Source organism: Crocodylus siamensis, chromosome 12 (assembly GCF_052110815.1).
Source record: "Crocodylus siamensis isolate JL-2025a chromosome 12, ASM5211081v1, whole genome shotgun sequence".
Taxonomy (NCBI): domain Eukaryota; kingdom Metazoa; phylum Chordata; order Crocodylia; family Crocodylidae; genus Crocodylus; species Crocodylus siamensis.
This window is the reverse complement of record NC_143406.1, coordinates 21922462-21940426: the sequence shown is the minus strand read 5'-3', so window position 1 is coordinate 21940426 and position 17965 is coordinate 21922462. Positions and strand designations below refer to the sequence as shown.

At 48.4% G+C, this 17965-nt stretch overlaps 1 protein-coding gene and 1 long non-coding RNA gene across 10 annotated transcripts in view; one reads left to right on the top strand and one right to left on the bottom strand.

The window, feature by feature from the left end:
* Window positions 1–17965, top strand: part of MGRN1 (mahogunin ring finger 1) — a 154678-nt gene that overhangs the window by 12377 nt on the left and 124336 nt on the right. For all 9 annotated transcript variants that reach the window (XR_016438640.1, XR_016438639.1, XM_090023432.1 and 6 more), the window contains exon 2: window positions 10977–11095. Coding sequence is in view for 7 of the 9 variants with exons in the window: in XM_090023432.1 (XP_089879558.1) it covers window positions 10977–11095 (119 nt within the window). In the remaining 2 variants the exon portion in view is untranslated. The remainder of the gene's footprint in view (window positions 1–10976; window positions 11096–17965) is intronic.
* LOC149854766 (uncharacterized) lies at window positions 598–16556 on the bottom strand. Its single transcript, XR_016438641.1, has 3 exons — window positions 16486–16556; window positions 3613–3803; window positions 598–2749 (listed from the first exon to the last, which is right to left on the bottom strand). It is a non-coding gene; the product is annotated as an uncharacterized LOC149854766 (long non-coding RNA).

The window sequence follows — 17965 nt, the reverse complement described above, 5'->3', positions numbered from 1 at the left end:
CCTTTCTGCTGGTGCAGGTGGAGCCCAGGGCTGTGATTCCTGGCTCCCCCTGTAATGGCAAAAAGCTGACTGGGAGCTCTTGTGTCTGTGTCTGCATCTGCCCCATTGGATCTGCACCCTATGTCTGCACCCCTGCCAGACCTGGATGGGGACCTCACGGGCACTGTAGCAGAGTCATTGCACCCTACTGTAGCAGCCAGCTGCCTGTGAGCTGTGGCTGCACAGTTGGCCTTTGTATGGCACTGCTGCCACATGTGCCTCTGCCCTACCATTTAGGAGCTATCACTTGGAAGATGTTCTCAGTGTAGTGGCCTGCTTTGAGCTGTCAAAGCATATCTTCTTGGTTGCAAGTGGCCAGGAGGTCAGTCACCTCATTTACCCTCCAGTTGGGTCCTAGGTGCCAGCCCTGAGCAGGCACCTCTGTCTGGGTCCTGCCACTTGCCTCACTAGCAGGAATCTTGCTGTTCCCTATTTAAAAAGTGCAAATTCTCTGATTAAAAAAATCCCAAACTCTTTAAAATACCCCCCGATCCATGTTCTTTCACAAGTAAAACAAAAGACTACGATATGTACAGAGAGAGACAGATCAGTTGGGTAATGTTTTATTGATATTTACAATTTTAAGGAAATTTGGAAGCTTGCCAGCACCTCTGTCATCATTTTAATATTATAAAAGCCTAAGTCTGTCTGTCTGTCCATCTGTCTGTCCATAACGCTCCATTCGCGCTCTCTTTGGCTGATACTGGAAACCCAGGTATCAAATTTAGCCTGTGCTGCAAATATGCAGCATGGAGAACAGTTTTTCATTTTCAGTGTGCCTCTTGTGGCATCTCAAACTCATTTGAATCGCCACAGCAGGCACGTTTGCCCCATGAGATTTCTTTTGGTCCAATCCTCCAATTAGTCTAGGTCTTTCTGAATTCTAGCCCTACCCTCCAGTGTATCTACTACTCGCAGTTGGTGTCATTTGCAAACTTGCTGAGGGTGCACTTTCTTTTCCCATTTTCTAGGTCATTGATGAAGATATTAAACAAAACCAGCTCCAGGGGCACTCCACTTGATACTGGCTACCAACTAGACATTGAGCCATTAACTACTACCCTCTGAGCCCAATGATCCAGCCAGTTTTCTGTTCACCTTACAGTCCATTTATTCAAGCCGTACTTTCTTAGCTTGCCTGCAAATGAGTTGTGGGTGACAGTATGAAAAACCTTGCTAAAGTCAAGGCATACCACATCCACTGCTCTCCTTCCATCCACAGAGCCAGTCATCTCATCATAGAAGGTAATCATGTTGGTCAGGCATGACTTGCCCTTGGTGAATCCATTCTGATTGTCCCTAATCACCTTCTTCTCTTCCAGCTGCTTAGAAATTGATTCCTTGAGGACCTGCTCTGTGATTTTTTTTTTTTTATAAGCTTCCATTGTGTTTTAGTTCGCTGAAGAGTTCACTGCTAAGTCAAGCTGGTTTTGTGCCATACTTGCTAGTCTTCCTGTGCACTGGAATGGTTTGTTTTTGCCCCCTTAGTAAGATTTCTTTAAAGTAGATCCAGCTCTCCTGGACTCTTCTTTCCTCAGACTGGCCTCTCAAGGGATCCTGTCCATGAGTTCCCTGAGCAAGTCAAAATCTGCTTTTCTGAAGCCCAGTGTCCTTACTCTGTTGTTAAGTGGTTGTTTAATTCCTCCACGTATTGTACCACGGAGTCTTAGGCTGTGCATTTATGAACTTGACATTTTATCTCTCGCCTCGTATATGTCTATCCATGACTATATGGTGCGTCCTCCACTGCCCCACACACACCTTATCAGTCTGCTGTGTTATAATGTCAGGGTTGTTTTTAAGGTGGAGTATGGCTCTCTGTGCAAGACTGGGGATGTAATATGTATTGTTGTTTTCTTGACAATCTCATGAGAGGGCATTGAAGGGGAAACAATTTATATACAGATCCAGAGTGGGGCTGTGGCCCTCAGGTGGAGTTCAGGAGCTGTCCTTGTGCTGTCTGTAGGTCTTGGTCTGTGGCTGCTTGATCATTGTGTGGCTCCTTGTCATGGAAGCATTCCCTTAATCTTAGCTGGAAGAAAAATACCTTGCCATATAGCTGCACCTAACTGAGTTGTATGGTAGGGCAGAAAGAAAGACCACAAGATATTACAGATGCCTAAGCCAGGCAGAGAATGAGGCTGGATAGGTTGATGATATTACTCTGGACTGTAAGGTGGTTGTTGAAGCATGCAAGTTTGGAAAGTTTTGCTTCTGTTATTTTCTTTAAGGAGTGAAGATGTTTGTGACAGACTTCAAGGCTAGATGCAGAGATCTCCTGGTGAAATGGCTGTTATGTCCATTTGGTTCTGCATTTTGTTAATTCTGCAAGTCTGGTGTTAATCTGCTTGTGTTTGCTGCTAGAACACTAATAACTTGGTTCCTCAGTTTCTCAGGGTGTGAAGCACAGCTTGTCCGAATAGGTTGTGTGGTATATAGAATGGAGTAGATCAGTCATCTGTGGTTCCTTGGGTATGATATTAATTTGCTTTTATCTAGTCAGAATGAAGATATTTGAGTGCACCACAGCAAGTGTGGATTGATTACAGTCCATTTCATTCAGCTGATCATGTCTCTTCCAGGGCTTCAAACTAATTTGACTAGATCAGTTTCTAAACTGACTTAATTAACTTGAAGCTCTTCTCAATTTCAAGCCTCAGCTATTCTAGAGAATTCAAACAGATTTGGAAAGTCAAAATTTAATGGTGACCTGTAAAGAAAAATAAAAAGATGCGTCTCAAGTAAGTCTTCTTGTATATTAAAAATATCAGGAAAGGCAAATCTTGCCTTCTCTAGTTTGGTTGTAGACTTTGCTTTGAGTTCCCAGAATGCACTTCTTCAGTCCTATGATGAAGGAGCAAGGGTAGTAGTAGCTCCCCTTTTAAACCACTTTTAGTGTGTCAGATTTCACATCTTAGTACTGTCTTAGAGCTGTCCCTAGGGGTGTGTGGGGCCCCAGGCATATCAGCCTCTGTGGGGCCAGGGGAGGAGGGGGGCAGGGGAGGTGATGAGTGGCATAGGTGGAGGAAGAAAAAAAAATTTGGGGGGCTGAACGTGTGTGCGCACATGCATCCTCCCCATGGAAAAGTCTACAGGGGGAGGGGAAAGGGCCACGGCATGGCACGGCCCATTGCTGTGGGCCTTATTCCTGGCTGGGATGTGATTCCTTGTGACTGAGGCCCTGGTTGGGCTGGTTGTGGGACAATCAGAGCCCAATAGCTTGTCCAGGGGCGCAGCGTGGGGGAGCTGGGAAGGGGGTGGAACCCCCATCTCACCCTCCCTTGGCTCTCCACGGTGTGCATGGTGGTGGAAGCTGCCCGCCTGCACCCCCAGAGGGGTCTCCAGGCTCCGACTATCCCATGACCTGGCCTGGCCAGGGCCCCAGTCACAGTGAATGGGGCCCTTGCCTGGGCTGGGTCATGGTACAATTCTCATTGTGCAGCAGGGAGGGGACAGGGGTGAATAATTCGCCCTTCCCTTACTCCACTCTCCCCTGCACCATGGGGGATCTCAGTCTGTCCCCATTCCCCCTCCCCCGGCCCAGGGTGATAAAGACAATTAAAATAAACTTACCTGCCTGCATGTGGCTGGATCAGCTTCAGCGCTGGCTGCAAATGCAGGGTAGCTGAGTGTGCCTGCTCCTCCTCCCCACTGCAGCAGCCTGTGTGTGTGGCCTAAGGCTACACCTGATGCTGCACTCCATTTGTGGGGGCTGGGCCCTGTTAGCCCCACCTTCTGCCACTGGCCCGTACATTTTGAAGATGCTGAAAAAGAGGACAGATGATTTTTCTTTGCAGGTCACCTTTAACTCAGTCACACAGTAATTGTATCCTTTTTCATGTTGTCTGAGAAGTGTTAATTTATTTTGTATGTACCTTTTCTAGCCATTTGGAAGGTAGCATTTTTATAAGCCTCCAAAATAAACAAAGGGTGTCTTATATTCTTTTTTCCCTTGTTCATAGTTTCATAGTAGGGTCGGAAGGGACCTGAGCAGATCAAGTCCGACCCCCTGTCATGGCAGGAAAGAGTACTGGGGTCAAACGACCCCAGCAAGGTGATTCTCAAGCCTTATCTTAAAGACCCCCAGGGTAGGAGCCAGCACCACTTTGCTTGGAAGTTGGTTCCAGATCCTAGCCCCTGTGACAGTGAAGTAGCGCCTCCTGATGTCTAATCTGAATTTACCCTCTGCCAGCTTGTAACTGTTATTTCTAGTCACTTCCAGTAGTGCTCGGGGGAACAGGGACTCCCCCAGTGCCTGCTGCTCCCCTCTGACTAGTTTGTAACAGGCCACTAGATCCCCCCTCAGCCTTCTCTTGTGGAGGATGAACAGGTTCAGGTCCTGTAGCTTCTCATCGTAGGGCCTGCCCTGCTGCCCCTTGATCATGCGAGTGGCCCTCCTCTGGACCCTCTCCATGTTGTCCACATCCCTCTTGAAGTGCGGCACCCAGAACTGGACACAGTACTCCAGCTGCAGCCTGACCCAGTGTCGCATAGAGGGGGAGTATCACCTCCTTGGACCTGCTTGAGATGCATCTGTGGATGCATGACAAGGTGTGGTTGGCCTTCCTGTCTGCATCCCCACACTGCCTGCCCATATTCATCTTGGCATCAGTGATGACTCCAAGATCCTTTTCCGCCTCTGCACTGATGAGAAGGGAGTTCCCCAGCCTGTAGGTATGGTGCCGGTTGTTCCTCCTCAGGTGCATCACCTTGCACTTGTCAGTATAGAATCCCATCCTATTCTTGTCCACCCACCCCTGTAACCTGTCTAGGTCCAATTGTAGCCTAGTCCTTCCTTCTAACATGCCCATATCCCCCCACATCTTAGTGTCATCAGCAAATTTGAACAGGGTGCTTTTTACCCCCCATCCAAGTCACTGATGAAGATGTTGAATAGTGCGGGCCCGAGGACTGAGCCCTGGGGGACCCCACTGCCCACATCCTTCCAGGTCGAAAATGACCCGTCCACCACCACTCTCTGGGTGCGGCCCTCCAGCCAGTTGGCGACCCATTTAACTGTGTAGGTGTCAATGCCACAGTCCCCTAATTTTTTAATGAGAATGGGGTGAGAGACAGTGTTGAAGGCCTTCCTAAAGTCCAGAAAGACTATGTCCACTGCTACCCCTGAATCTAAGGATTTGGTGAACTGGTTGTAGAAGGCCACCAGGTTGGTCTGACAGGACCTGCCTCTAATGAACCCGTGTTGGTTGCCCCTAAGTATAATCTCCCCTGCTGGCCCCTCGTGGACATGTGCCAGAATAATTCTCTCAAAAAGCTTACCCAGGATCAAGGTAAGACTAACTGGCCTATAGTTTCCCGGGTCCTCCTTCCTCCCTTTTTTGAAGATGGGAACCACATTGGCCCTCTTCCAGTCCTCTGGCACCACACCAGAGCACCACGAGTGCTTGTAAAGCCGTACCAGGGGTCCCGCAATGAGCTCAGCTAATTCCCTTAGCACTCTGGGGTGGAGATCGTCCAGACCACCTGATTTAAATACATCCAGTCCCTCTAGAAGTTCCCTGACGAAATCCTCCCTGACCCTTGGTCTGGGTGCGCCTTCCCTGGGGCCTGAGGGGGACCCAGTGGGGGGGCTGATCCGGTCCCTGCTCAGGAAAATGGAGGTGAAGAACTCGTTAAATAGGTTAGCTTGGTTGCCTGGTGTGACGACCACATTTTCTAGCGTGTCTCGCAGGGGCCCCACGTTACCTGCTACCTTCTTTTTTGCCTCCTATGTATTTAAAAAAGGACTTCTTGTTGTCCTTGATCTGGGAAGATAGTCCCAGTTCCATCTCTGTCTTGGCCTTCCTGACTGCCCCCCTGCATCCCAGAGCAACCGCAGTATAATCCTCCCTGGTGATGGCCCCTCCCTTCCATTGGGTGTATGCCTTCCTTTTTGCTAGTTAAATGTGAAAATTTATTTGCCACTAGTGGTTATACATCTTATATGTTTCATGGTATAATTTGTCTGAGTTCTGCACCCTGAATCTTAGGAATTTCCTGACTTATTCTTGTTTTTTAACATGAATGTTTCAGTAACACTAAGCAATACTTTTATTTAGTAGGGGTGCACCGATAGATTTCTTGGGCTGATACTGATGGCTGGTTTTTAATGAGCCATATCGGCTGATACCAGCCTGCCACAGCTCTCCATGCTGCAGGGCTGCATATTGGATTATAAATCTGTTATGGGGAATGGGGAGGGGCAGATTGAGGCCTCTGTGATAGGGGGAGGGAGTGGGGTTGGTGCTGAGGCAGGGGCAGGTGCTGCCCAGCTGGGGCGGGGTGGAGCACGGGATGGAGCTGCAGCTTGTCTGGGGGTCAGCTCCTGCTGCTGCATGCCCCCCGGGAGGCTAGTGGGGGGCTGTGTATGCCCGGATCTGCATGTAGGGTGGGGAGGGCGGCTGGGGCGGTGCTGGGCTCTTCCTGGCAGGGGACTGGGCCAGGCTGCTCTTGGGGTGGGTGGTGCTAGGAGAGCAGGTTGCAGGGGCTGCAGCCACCCCAAAATTTGCTGTAACCTCCACTCCCAGAGCTACTACTGCCTGGCCTAGTGCAGCCTGGCCCAGCCCCTCACTGGGAAGAGCCCATGCAGTCCCTAGTCCCAGCCTGCAGCAGCAGCCTGCCCCACCTCCTGTGCAGATGCAGGGGCACACGGCCCCATGCTCTCTCGGGGTGTGTGCAGTGGTGGGAGCTGCCCCTTTCTCTCCTTCTCCCCTGGGTGAGCTGTGACTCTGTCCTGTGCCCTGCCCTGCCTCGGCTGAGCAGCACCAGCCACTTCCCCTGCTCTAGCCCCATTCCTACTCCTTCCCTCACCACAGAGGCCTCAGTCTGCCCCCCCACCATGTTCCTTCCCACCCCGCTGCCCCTTCCACCACAAAAGACTTACCAGTTGGACCCAGCTGCTCTCCACTCTGCTGGGCTGCACTCCTGCTGTCTGCATGTTGTGTTGCAACTGTACGCATACATTTATGGACCACATCAGACAAAAAAAGCCGATTGCTGATACTCTGTTTTCCTCATATTGATGCTGATCTGATATGGGACAGATGTATTGGTGTACCTCTAGTCTTTAGTTTACTTTTTTTTTTTAATTATTTTAAATCAAGCTCAAAAAGATGAGGTACAGCGCAGTTTCATGAACGTACATTTTTTTTCCAAGTGAACCTTTTATAACAGTGTTAGAATCCCATCAGCTAAATATATGGCTGCTGTAAAGAGAAACTAACCAAATTTTGCAGTGCCCAGAGGAAACATTTAAACCAGGAGTCAGCAACCCCTGGCATGCGTGCCGAGCATGGCATGCAAGGCCATTTTCCTCAGCGTGCCACCGCCATCCCTGGCTCTAGGTAGCTGCTGCCAGCTGGGAGCCTGGGCTGCTCCCAGCAGGTGGCTGGGAGGCTGCAAGCCCTGCTGCAAGCAGCCTAGGCACCGTGGCTGGCAGCAGCTACCCCAAAGCCTGGGCCGGCTGCAGCTGGGAGGCTGCAAACAGCTGCTGCCTCCTGGCCCCGGTTAGGTGTGGTGCCAACATCTGCTGCCTTCCTGAAGCCCCGGCAGGGAGGCAGCACCTGTTTGCAGCCTCCCAGCTGCAGGTGGCCCATGCTCTGGGTAGCTGCTGATGGCCACTGAGCCTGGACTGTGGGGCCTGGGCTTTGGGTGGGAGCTAAGGGGCAGGAGCAGGGCTGGGGGGCTCTTGTGGGGGACCTGCACAAAACAAATACACAAGGTCAAAGGGAGTATCAGAAGCTTTATTAATTGTCACCAGGTTTACAATGTTTAGAAAGTCTGGTATTTACTGTAAAAACAAACAAACCCAAAAAACAAACAAAAAATGGGGGGCGGGGGGGCAACATTTATGATGATTAACTATACTAATATGCAGTACATCCTGCCATGTACCACCTGCCCTCGTTTTGTTTTTCTGGCATGCTGGCACTCCGGCACCTTCCAAGGTAGACATTGTGGTTTTTTTTCAGCACTCTAGCCAAAAAGCATTGCCTACCCCTGATTTAAAGAAACAGCACATGTAGGGAGAACCTGTTTGGTTTTGCTGTTTTAAATGTCCTGTGTTGTTATAGTCCTAGATGCTAGTTAGATAGGTAAGGACATTTTAAATAATTTTGTCTGTCTGTATATTGGGTCAGTGGTGACGGTATTGAAAGGATCAGCATAGAACACTGGTTGTAATTTTGTGAGTTTAGCTTGTGTCTGCTGTAGGTGATTCTCTAAAATTTGCTGTAGAACATCTCTTCCTGGGTATTTCTGACTGTGTTATCAATCTGTCACCATAAGTCACTGCCATTTTTTGACTTATTAAGTAATGATCCAGGATTGACTTAGTGTATTCCACAGTTTTTTGTTAGTACCCGTAGGGCTGTAGAAGCTGTCTTGCTCTTTATCATGTCTCCTGCTTAGCTCCTTGAAAACATTTGCCTTGCGCTCTCTAGGACTTGCACTGCACCAGGTTTCTAGCTTGGAAAGTTAATGAGCACTTTATGCACCAGTGTGAATGCATTCGTCTAACAGATGGCCTGCAGGAGGAGAGTAGGAAATAGTGTTTGGGCTTGCATGGTGACTTTTGTCTCTGGCTCCATCAGTCTTAGATTTTTAGGATGGAGAGACTGTTTTTCAGAGCAGAAATTCATATTGTGTCTTGGATTTCCTCCCTAATATGAGATGCAATAGACAGTTAATATACTGTCAGTACAGTAAGGTTTATTTATAGATGTTTCTGCATTACCGTGCTATTTCAGTCCCTTACAGATGTCATTAATAACTTATCTTCCAAAATTCCTCTGAGAGAGGCTTTGTGTTTTGTTGGTTTTGTTTTTTTTTTCTTCTCGCGTTTCACAAACTAAGTGAGGTGTGAGGCCTGGTCTCTGAATCCTGTGATTCAGAGATCTTAGGAGTATTACAGGAAGTGATGTAGTAGGCATGGTGGAAGAAGAGTCTTCTAGCTGTGCACTAAATCAGCGTTGTACCTTATGGTTAGGTGGTGCTGAGTTTCTGGATGGGCCATGTTCTTGATGAAAACCAAAACTTAAGGGCTCTATTGTTTGTCATTGTTAAACATCCTAGTAGCACTTCTGAGAAGAGTGTGAATATTAGTTACAATTTCCTGGCCAAATTACAGCTGGATACCTCTATTCCAGTCCTTTTAATTACCTCTGCTGTTCCAACTGGATATGATATTTTGGCTCCTTCCCATTCTGAACCTCTTGCAAAGTGGAGCCTTTATTTGCTTTCTTAAGTAGCCGCCATTTCTAACCCAGAAAATGTTGTGAAGAGATTCCAGCTGTATAAACTTGCTCCTGCAAATCTGAGGTTATGGACAGGCATACATTTTAACTGCATTAAGAAAGGAAGCACACCAACAGCTGTTACCATTTTATCAGTGTGAGTCCGTAGGAATAGAAGGTAGCTAAATTGGCTTGAGTTTTGACATGAAGCAGGGTTAAAATTAGAACTGTTTTGCTATAGTTGTATCTCTGCAAAATTGTGTAGCTGTAAGTGATGCGCCGTAACCCTTTGATAACAATACAGATGTTATATCTGTACTTTTACTTAGTAAGTAATGTGCAGGTTTGGTCCACAATCTGGATAAAGCACTTAGGAATTTGTGGGGTTAAAAGCACCATAGAGGTGATATCAAAAGGTAGTCTTTTGTGAATGCAGAACAGATTTATGTGCACAGGAATGTTAATGTGAACTGCATATAAATGCAGACTCCCTAAGAAGAGATTATGACCCCTAAACATGTCTCATTCATAGAATACCAAATTATAATCAAGAGTCAGCCATCTGACTTTGAGTCAGGTTAATCAGCCACTGCAATTCTGAGATTTCCTGCATGCAAAATTTTTTTGCAGTTAAACAGATAAAATGCTCCAAAGCAATTCTGCTTGACCTAAAGCAATTCTGCTTGACCTATATAAAATGTGAAATGAATCTCTTTGTGCTCCAAGCTATTATGGAGTTTGGCATAAATGTACATGTCACAATGCACCCCAAGCTGATTGGTTTTATCCATCAGAAAGTCAAACTGGGGTTCTACATTCAGAACGGCTCTTCATTTTACTCTTAATTGCTTGGGGTGCAGGGAAAGGGATTGCTGTCTAGGACACCTTAGCATTACCATGCTGATGTTGTAGACCTGGTATCAGCTAGATTTTGGACCCCACCTGAGTTTGATTATCTTGGGGACAGGATTGGGATGGCATGGGTACTAAGGTGCATGGTTGACAGCTCAGAAGTTGCAAGTTCGAGGCCTGCCAGATTCAAGTGAATCTTCAAATTCTGCTAAGTACCTTGTTACAAGGCCACAAAAAAGCAAAGGATCTCTGGGGAGAAGGACATATTTCTAAAATACAAACATCTGGAAGCCTATGAGCTTGTTAGCAGAGCTCAGTCTTTGGGAGTCCATCATTAAAATGGCACTATCTATGCAGGATAAGACAGAACTTTCTTGAAGCAAAAAGAAAAAAGTTGAAAAAGCGGAAACCTCTTATAAAAACCCTCTTGTTTTCAGAATAAATCATAGTTATGGCTTTCCAGATGGATTGAGAGTTCTGTGTGATTAATGCCTTCGTAACCTTTCAAAGGCATTCACTCCATATAGGGGTTCTTTATAGGGCTCCAAACTGCAGCTAAATGTATGTAGGCAGTGCAGTGAAGTTGTTCGGCTCACTCCTCTAACAATACTGTAATGGTTTGGCCAAGTTTCTTCTTGCTGCTGCTTGTGCTCACTGCTATCGGCATTGACACCACATGACACCAGTGTTGTCAGGAATTCTCTTAATTGCAGTGCAGCATTAGATCTGTACTTTAAAGCACAGCCTGGTTTATGTCACAGGCCTCCCCTGAATACACTGAATAAAAGCTGAAGATTGTTATTGTTTTTCAGGAGTCACTCATTTGAATTTGTTTACGTCTTGTTTTTCCAGGAAACTACTTTGCAAGTCACTTTTTCATGGGAGGCGAGAAGTTTGACACCCCACATCCTGAGGGTTACCTCTTTGGGGAGAACATGGATTTAAACTTCCTTGGGAATAGACCAGTTCAGGCAAGTTGATATGTATTGTCAGTTGCATCTATGTGTATTCTGGTCCTTCAGTAGGAAATCAGCTTTAATACTTCCACTGGAATTGGAGCATGGGACTTCTCCAGGGTTCTGTTTCTGGTTTTGACACTGACTTGCTCTGTGTCTTTGGACAAGTTGCATAAACTGTGTGTTGGTGCTTGTGGCAGAGCACTCAGGTGACCTGTGCCTGAGAACAGAAAAAGCAGCTTGGGAGAGACCCCTAGTGGCCAGAATAGGGAGGCCCAGCTGCCAGTTCCCAGGGCAGCCAGAGCAACAGGTGCTGGTTGCCGAGACAACCGCTGGCGGGGGGGCCAGGTGACAGGAAGGGGCAGGGCGTGGCCTATATAAGCCCAGGCAGGAGGCCAGGAGGGCAGTTCCCTCTGGCAGTCAAGGAAGGCGGGGGCTCGGCCAGTGCAGAGAGAGAGGAGAAGCCCGACTGCATGAGCATCTCCTGATTGCCATGGGTTGGAGTATTTCCCGGTAGGGACTGAATGATGTCCTAACCAGACAGTTTAACTTTTTATGTTATAGCCCAGGGGCTTGTGTTATTGTTTGTTGTTGTTGTTACACCGGAGGACCAGGTGAGGCTATTAGGGGTTGGAGGAGGCCTCATAGGGGCTCCACGGGAGCGTGGGGACCTTGGCGCCAGAGAGGGTGCAGCATTTTGGGGTGCATTGACCCCAGCCCCCGGAGCAAGGGGGGGCTGCAAGAAGCCCCTGGAGCAAGGGGGGGCTGCAAGAAGCCCCAGGGGGGTAAAGGAGAGGGCCAAGTCGCAACAGGGCCCAGGTCAAAAACCACGTCAGTACCATCTGCAAGGCTTGGGCTGCAGTGTAGGGGAGGAAAAGGAGCTGCAGGTAGTGCCCCTGGCACTGGGGCGCATAAAGTGGGCAGCCTCCTGCTAATTGCATCAATCAATTAACCAGTTAAGATCAAGGCATGGCAGGTGAGTAAGCAGGTGGTTGGCCCATAACAGGAGGGTGGAGTCACCCCTAGAAAGCCTCCGGTAGTGATACTCCTGTCACAGTGCTCCTATTTGTAACAAACTTATCCCTTATGTGCATTAGGCTGCAAAGAGCTGTGAGCTTCTGCAGGCAACAGTGATAAGGAATTATCAAATGGTTAATGGGAGATCTATCTCCTAATTTCTTTTGTACGAACACTGCTTTAGAATTATATTCTAAAGGGATTATATTCCCAGAGTCTCAAATTTAGGATTTAATGCAAGGTTCTGTAACTTTTCAAGGTATACCTTTATTAGTGGTAGTGCCTGCTTTATGGGAAATCTTACCTTAATTCTGATTCCTTAATCAACTAATGTAGAATATTGCTGTTAAGCAGGTGGTGAAGATGCAGTGTACCTTGCTATTGTATGGTAATTTAGGAATTTTCCTATGATTGTCTCCAGATGTGTGTCCACCTCGTGTCTTTGAACATGGAGACTTATTTGGCTAGAGGTACCTGTTCAGGACACATGCACCCTCCTGCTTCTTGGGGTTACTAAGGGCATAAAGGGAAGAAAGTTATCAGCCGCTTCACTGCTTGAGACCAAGCTTCTTGGTCTCTGCTTACTGCAGTTTTAACTTCTTTTGACTTTTAATCAGTAGAGTTAGTTTTCCCTATTGCTTACTGGGAATAAAAAAAAATATTTGACCCAGAATAGGTTTCCTCAGTATTGCTCTACTGCAAATGTTGGGTCAGATCCAAATGCTTTTTTTGGTCTGACCTAACTGCCTCTGCTACCTGGAAGAATCTCACATCTCAAGAACATTCATTATCTGTAAGTTTTTCATTTCCTGAACTGACAGGAGGAGGCAAGGCTCGAAGATGCATCCCTTGAGAAAATGGAATGGGCATGCCTCTGATCTGGGAGAACCAAAGTGCAATAGTGTGGGCTCCCTATATTTAAAATCTTTAGCATTGAACTTGAACAAGAAAATGGTGTTTGTGGGTAAGGGGAGCTCAGGGGTAGATTTTTACCTCCCAACAAGTACCTCCAGGAGATTTCCACTTTCTGGCCCTATAAATAGGGTTTTGGTACACAGGAGTTCTTGATTAAGCTCAAGTGCATTTCAGTGTTTTCGCTCAGTTTCAAAATGTTGAGTGAAGAACTGATGCTAACAACAGCTCTTTGACTTTGGCTTTCTCTCTGGCCCAGCTCCATTGGTCTCTGGCTCAATGCTACTGATTACTAGAGAGACAAGTATAGCACTGAGCTATTTACCACTAGTCATTGCACTGCCTAGTTCATTGTTGCAGACCTAGAAGGAAATAATGACCTTGTCCTGCTCCTGGGCATCAAGGGAACCAGTAGCATTGCCCATATTCAAGGCATGAGCAGACTTGTACTGCAGAAGACTGAATCATTACCATTTAACTGCACCTCCCAGATGGTACTAAGAACTTGGCATCAAACTCCCTCAGTGTTCTTTCCTTAAAGCAAAGTTTTCCCAGTGGATCTAACACATGTACTTTTTTTTTCCTCCTCACTGATATCAGAGTATATTCAAGACTTAGAGCACTGGCATGGATATTCCCCTAGAAAGTGTGCCCCACTCTTTGACTATGGGGAGTCTAGAGAGGTGTTTAGCCATGTGAATATGAAGTCAGGCAGAAGGCAGGACAGAGGTAGTACCTTAGAGATTAGCTGGTTCAGAGATTCATGACCTTTCATAAGCAACCGTCTACTTCGTAAAGTGCATCTGATGAAGTAGGTGGTAGCCAGTTAGAAGTCTCTAAAGTGCCACCCTTCTGCACAAGGGTCATACTAGCAAAATACTGGGATACCAGATATAATCATCTCTTGAGCTGTGGTTTGATGTCTTTGCCCTGGGCTGTGCTCATCCAGTGCTAATGTTACCCTATAGGCTATGAGCATTACAAAGGGGAGGTAACTGTAGGAACTGGAGGTGCATTGATGTATCAGTCCATATCGAATTGTCACCAATAAAAGGAAAGTTGACATTGACATTTGGCTTGTTTGGCCAGTGTAGCTGATAATGTTGCTGATCATGTGCGTGCATGCATGCATCTGCAGCAGGCACACAGCGAGGAATGCAGCCCAGCAGCTTGGGGAACAGCGTTGAGCTGGTAAATCTGTGGGGGAGAAAGGGCATGGGAGAGAGAAGGTGCACGGAGAGTAGACCTAGGCCCACATGGTGAGGCAGGGAATGGGGCTAAGGCAGGGGTAGGCGCTGCCCAGGCGGGACATGGGATAGAACTGTGGGTGGATCATCCAGGGTATATGGGAGGATGGGGAAGGGGGGAGCTTCCCTCCACTGTGTGCACCCCTGGGGGAGGCATGTGGGGCATGTGCCCTTCAGATTTGTGAACAGGGTGAGGGCAGGCTGTCCGCTGCAGGCTTGGGGCCGGGAACTGTGCCGGCCTCTTCTTGGTGGGAGGGCTGGGTCGGGATTGTGATTGGGGTGGGCAAGGGTGGGGCGGGCAGCAGTGGCACTGGGGGGGAGGGGCTATGGGGTGACTAAGGTGAATTTAGCCCCCTCCCAGTGATGTTGCCACCTGTCCTGCCCTGAGCACAGCCCCAGTGAAGCCCCCGTGCTGGGAAGAGGCTGGTGCAGACCCAAGCCTGCAGTAGGCAGCCCATCCTTGCCCTGTGCACAAATCTGGGGGATACGTGCCACCCATGCTTGCCCCAGGGGTGCGTGCAGCAACGCAGAGCTGCTCCCCCCACTCCACCCCTCTCTGCCCTCCCTGGCTGAGTCACTTGTGGCTCTGTCCCATGCTCTGCCTGCCCTGGCTGGCAGCTCCTGCTCCAGCCCCATTCCCTCCCTCACCATGGAGGCCTTGATCTGCCCCCCCTTCCTCCCCCCACCCCCATGTCCCTTCCCCTCACTGACTTAGCCCAATGCTACTCTCCAAACTCCTGGGCAGCATATCTGCTATCGGATTGGTATCGGCCGATATGGTTAGTTAGTTAACTAGCCATTGGTATTGGCCAAAAAGATCTTTATAGATGCACCCCTAATAGGAACAAACTACACTGCTCTTTGTTCAAAGGCTTTGGCTTCCCTGTCTACCTTAAAGCCTTCATTGGCTTCCCTGTTTCCTGGAGCAGGAGAGTATGCCTGAGACATTGATCCAACTCACAGACTTGGAAAGTTTTACTGCAGTCTTTCTCCTCCCTCTCCCTGGATTGAAGCAATGATTCCCCAGCCACCCCACACCTAGGTCATGGGCGACTGATGCCTCCCAAGTCTGGGGGGGTCCCCCAGCTGTCAATCCCTGGGCCAGCGGCAAAACCAGAAGTGCGCTTCCACTGGTACTTCTGGTTTCGCAGCTGGTGCTTCCAGGAGGTTCATGGCCAATCTCAGGACCTGCCAATGTAGACAACTTAAAACTTTTTGTAAAGAATGGCATGGACACTCTTCAGATCCCTTTGGAAGAAGCTGAAGAACCAAGGCACAAAACTTTGTCTTAGTGAGAAAAGTGGTTTTGCTTCTAAATTAAATGATTAATGGACCTCGCTAAACGTGTCTGGCAGCCTTTGGTCATGGCATCCCCCATCTTCATGTACAGGGAACAAGAAGTACAAAAGAGATCCATGCGACAGAGTACTTTCATTCCCATTGGGTCCAAGTCAGCTTACAAGTGGTCCTGGATGCAGTCAGCATGACTTCCTCTTTGATGGTGGCTGTAACAGGGTCCCTGCTAGGAGCCCTGTTACTTGGGAAAATCCCAGGCAGCTGTGGGAGGGTTCCCCACACCATGCAAGGTTGGCCAATGGAACGCTGCTTCCGAGGATAAAGGAATGGGGAGGTCTCAGAGAAAATGCCTTTGGGCACCAATGGATAGAAGAGTGGGGATACTTTAGACCCCAGAGGTAGAGGTTCTGGTAGATGATCTGAGGCCCAGAGAGGTGCCGAAATCAAGGGATCACAAAGACAGCAAGTCAGCAATGCTGTCAGTTACTTACGGAGGAACTCCAGCTGCAGCGGTGAGTCTGGGGAAAAGCCGAAGCTCCGCACTGTGATGAAGTGAGGCATCCCTAATTAGAGAAGGGGTCTCAGGGCGAGACCTGGGAGGGGAAGCTGGCAACCACCCCAGAGCTCGGGGGTTAACTGTTCTGGAGCCTGAGGTGCCAGCTCTGACAGCAAGGGAACTCCCAGAGCTGCGCCGGCACAAACCACAGAGATACTGAGGTAATTAGTGGCGATAAGCCGAGGCACGGGCGTGGGAATCCCTTACCCACCTTGAACTCAAAAGTGACTGAGCCCGGCTTGTTAAAGGTTATCACAGACTGAGTGAGAGTAGCTGGGGACGCTCCCCACAGAAGTAGCTGGTGCGGAATGAAAGGTGCCACGTGCACGGACTGCTAATAGCATAATTAGCATCGCAGGACACTGTCCAGCACTTACCTTGAGGATTTCAAAGCTGGAGATCCCCTCCTGAGCCCAGGGGACAGGTTGAACGGGCTGCCGCCTACAATCTGGGCCGCTGTAAAAGAAAAGATAAGAAAAGGAAATGAAATACCAGGAATAATGTAACGTGTCGGAAGTAGTCATTCTGTGGGTACCCGTTAACATTCCATCAATCTCTTTCCTCCCCTAATAAGATTCAAGTCGTAGCAGGCGAGAACCAGAGGAATGGGCGGTGTCCCGTTAACCTGATAACAGTGGCAGTAGCACTCATCATGGCTACAAGGGTTGGCCTTTTCTCCAGAAAGTGAGACTACTGTAGGCAGCCTTCCTTTTGGGAGTGGAGTCGTTGAATGCCAAAGATGGATGCTGTTGAAGAACATGACCTGAAAGTACCTTCTTTATAAGGTGGTCAGCGGGAGCCAGTTGTCTTGGTGCACTGTGACCAGTGAGGTCCCTCAAGACTATGTTCTAGGGCCTATACTATTTAACATCTTCATCAGTGATGTGGACATTGATGTCAGAAGCGGATTGGCCAAGTTTGCTGACAACACCAGACTCTGGGGTAAAACATCTGTACCTGAGGACAGGAGGGTGATCCAGGCAGATCTTGACAGGCTCAGGAAATGGGCGGACGAGAACCTGATGGTGTTCAACACTGAAAAATTCAAGGTTCTCCACCTTGGGAGGAAAAACCTGCAGCATGGTTATAGGCTCAGTAGTACTATGCTGGTTAGCACTACAGATGAAAGGGACTTGGGGGTCATGGTTGACCACAACATGAATATGAGCCTTCGATGTGATGCTGCGGCTAGTAAAGCGAGCAAAATGCTGGCCTGCATCCATAAATGGTTCTCAAGCAAATCCCCAGATGTCATTCTTCCGTTGTACTTGGCCTTGGTGAGGCCACAGCTGGAGTACTGCATCCAGTTTTGGACTTCACAATTCAAAAAAGGATGTGGAGAAGCTTGAGAGGGTGCAGAGGAGAGCTACGCACATGATCAGAGGTCAGGAAAACAGGACTTATGATGAGAGCCTGAGAGCTGTGGGACTCTTCAGCCTGGAAAAGCACAGGTTCAGGGGTGATCTGTTGGCCACCTATAAATTTATCAGGGGTGCTCATCAGAAGCTGGGGGAATGTCTGTTCACCAGAGTGCCCCAAGGGATGACAAGATTGAACAGTTACAAATTCCGCTGCGACCAATTCAGGCTGGACATAAGAATGAACTTCTTCACTGTCCGAGCCCCCAAGGTTTGGAATAGACTGCCACTGGAGGCAGTTCAAGCACCCACTTTGAATGCCTTCAAGATGCATTTGGATGCTTATCTTGCTGGGATCCTATGATCCCTGCTGACTTCCTACCTCTGGGGCAGGGGGCTGGACTCTGATCCTCCGGGGTTCCTTCCAGTCCAAATGTCTATGACATATCCTGACACCAGAAGAAAGCACAGCAGGTAGTCTTGGAGAGGTGTAAAACTA